The 2,500-nt window shown below is 12.8% G+C and overlaps 1 protein-coding gene across 1 annotated transcript; it reads right to left on the bottom strand.

Moving 5' to 3' along the window:
• Nucleotides 1-1,777: 1,777 nt before the first annotated feature.
• PGSY75_1108300 (pterin-4a-carbinolamine dehydratase) lies at nucleotides 1,778-2,240 on the bottom strand (the record flags this gene model as incomplete). Its single annotated transcript, XM_018786209.1, has 2 exons — nucleotides 1,778-1,984; nucleotides 2,124-2,240. 2 exons carry the CDS (start codon nucleotides 2,238-2,240, stop codon nucleotides 1,778-1,780), a joined length of 324 nt encoding a protein of 107 aa, XP_018641004.1.
• Between the last annotated feature and the right edge of the window lie 260 nt (nucleotides 2,241-2,500).

Below are 2,500 nucleotides of genomic sequence, written 5' to 3'. Positions count from 1 at the left end.
TTTATATTTTTTATTTTAATTGGTATTTTGACTTTATTTTTTATTTTTAATATGTATTATTATTATATAAATTAAAATAAATATATATATATATATAATATTTTTTTTTTTAAAGTATATTATAATTTTCATAAATATATTATTAAAATTGTTTCTTTTTTTTTTTTTTATGTTTAAGAAAATAATATATTTTTTCAAATATATAAATATATATATATATAATTATATTTTTTTTTTTAAGGTTTACAATGAATATGTATATATTAAATATATTATATAATATTATATTTTGATTGGAAATGTGGTATGACAAAAAAATTTATATTTTAAACTAAAAAAAAAAAAAAAACAAGTTATATATATATATATATATATATATATATAATATATATTATGTACATATATAATTTTATAATTATATTAGTTTTTAACATATTTGATCATATATAAAAAAATAATAACAATTTTATGTATATTTTTTATATTTATATTATATATTTATTTTATATAATTTTATGAGTAGTTTATAAAAAAAATAATAACAATTTTATGTATATTTTTTATATTTATATTATATATTTATTTTATATAATTTTATGAGTAGTTTATATTTATATATTCGCATCAAAAAAAAAAAAAAAAAGAAAGAAAAAAATGTTCTTGATATTTTAATATATTCTTATAGATATTTATTTTTATACATACATATATAATAAATATAAATAAATAAATATATATATATATATATATATATATAATACCTACATTATATTTTTTTTTTTTTTTTTGTTATTGCCTCATAAAATATATTATTATCATCCCCAAAAAAGAACTCATTTTATAAAGAGTGAATATTCCTTTATCTTATTTGTTATATATATATATATATATATATATATATATATATATTTATATATTTATATTTATTTATTCTTTTATATCTTATTTTTTAAAATAATTTTTATGTACTATTTAAAGAGATGAACAAAATTGGATTGATTTATATATTATAATAAAATATAATATATATATGTTATTTTATATATACCTATTAAACCTTAAAATATTTGACATGATAATATTAATTCATAATATTATATGTACATATATAATTAAAAAAAAAAACATATGTATGTTTTTCATTACCTATAAATATTATCTCTTGGTTCCATTCGAATTGATTATTCTTATGAATTAAACATAAAAAATATGTCATGTATATATACAGGCTAATATATATATATATACATATATCATATATATCATTTAATGATTCTTATAAATGTTTAATTTATTTATGTATACTTGTTATATGTTAAATAACATATATATATATATTTTTTTTTTTTTTCTCTCTTTTGATTTTCAAAGTTTTTCCTTTGAATACCTCAAAAAAGGGTTATGTGATATGATGGTCATTTAAAAAAATAAATATGTGGACATAAAAATATTTAATATGTAATACAAAATGTATACACATATATATAATATTTTTTACAATTATAATTTTAATTTTGTTATTTATAAAACAAGAATAATATATATATATAAGAAAATATAGAAGCTTTTCTTATGTTAGTTTTATTTGATTTATCACATTACCATATTAACCAATAGAAAAATAATTAAACAATATATATTTTATTCTTCTTTGTGATTATTTTCTTATTTATTTAATGGTAATGATCGAAATGAATATCTTTCATTCATCTATCTAATTGTTTAATGATAAGAAAGTTCTATAATTTTTTTTTTTTTTTTTTTTATTGTATGATTATCATTTTTGATTTTTTTGAATGATTTGATGATTATGACATCTTAATATGTCATCAATAATTTTAGCTAGTTGTATATCCTTTTCTGTAACACCTTTCGATGTGTGTGTGTATGTTTTTATTTTAATTTTATTATAGTCACTAATATATTTACAATGATGATTTAGTTTTTTATTTTCTTCAAATAATTTATTTAGGAAGATGCAAGCCTATTAGTGTATCAAGAGAAGGAATAAAAATGAAAATAAATAAAATCAACAACATAATATGAACACATAAATAAATATATATATATATATATATTATATATTTTTATAATATAATAACATATATTAATACATTTATTACCTCATTAAATGTTGGGAATTTTACTTTTCTTTCTATGTAATTATAACAATTCGGTTTTACTTTATAATCCCATGATGGAATTAAACAATTAATTTTTGTTTTATCAAATAATTTCATTTTCTATTTTTTTTTTTTTTTTTTTTGTCTTTTATATCATAAATATAAAATGTAAAAAATATATACATATAAATAAATAAATATATATATATATATATATATATAAGAAAATATTTATTCAAATTATACAAATGAAAAGTTCTATTTAATTTTTTTTTTTTTTTTTATTATTTTTCAACTAGCCAAAAAAAAAAAAAAAAAAAAAAAAAAAAAAAAAAAATTTTTTTATTTTATTTTTATATTAATGTATAATATTTTTT

The sequence above is a fragment of the Plasmodium gaboni genome, chromosome 11, assembly GCF_001602025.1.
Source record: "Plasmodium gaboni strain SY75 chromosome 11, whole genome shotgun sequence".
NCBI lineage: Eukaryota > Apicomplexa > Aconoidasida > Haemosporida > Plasmodiidae > Plasmodium > Plasmodium gaboni.
This window is presented reverse-complemented; position numbering and strand designations above follow the sequence as displayed.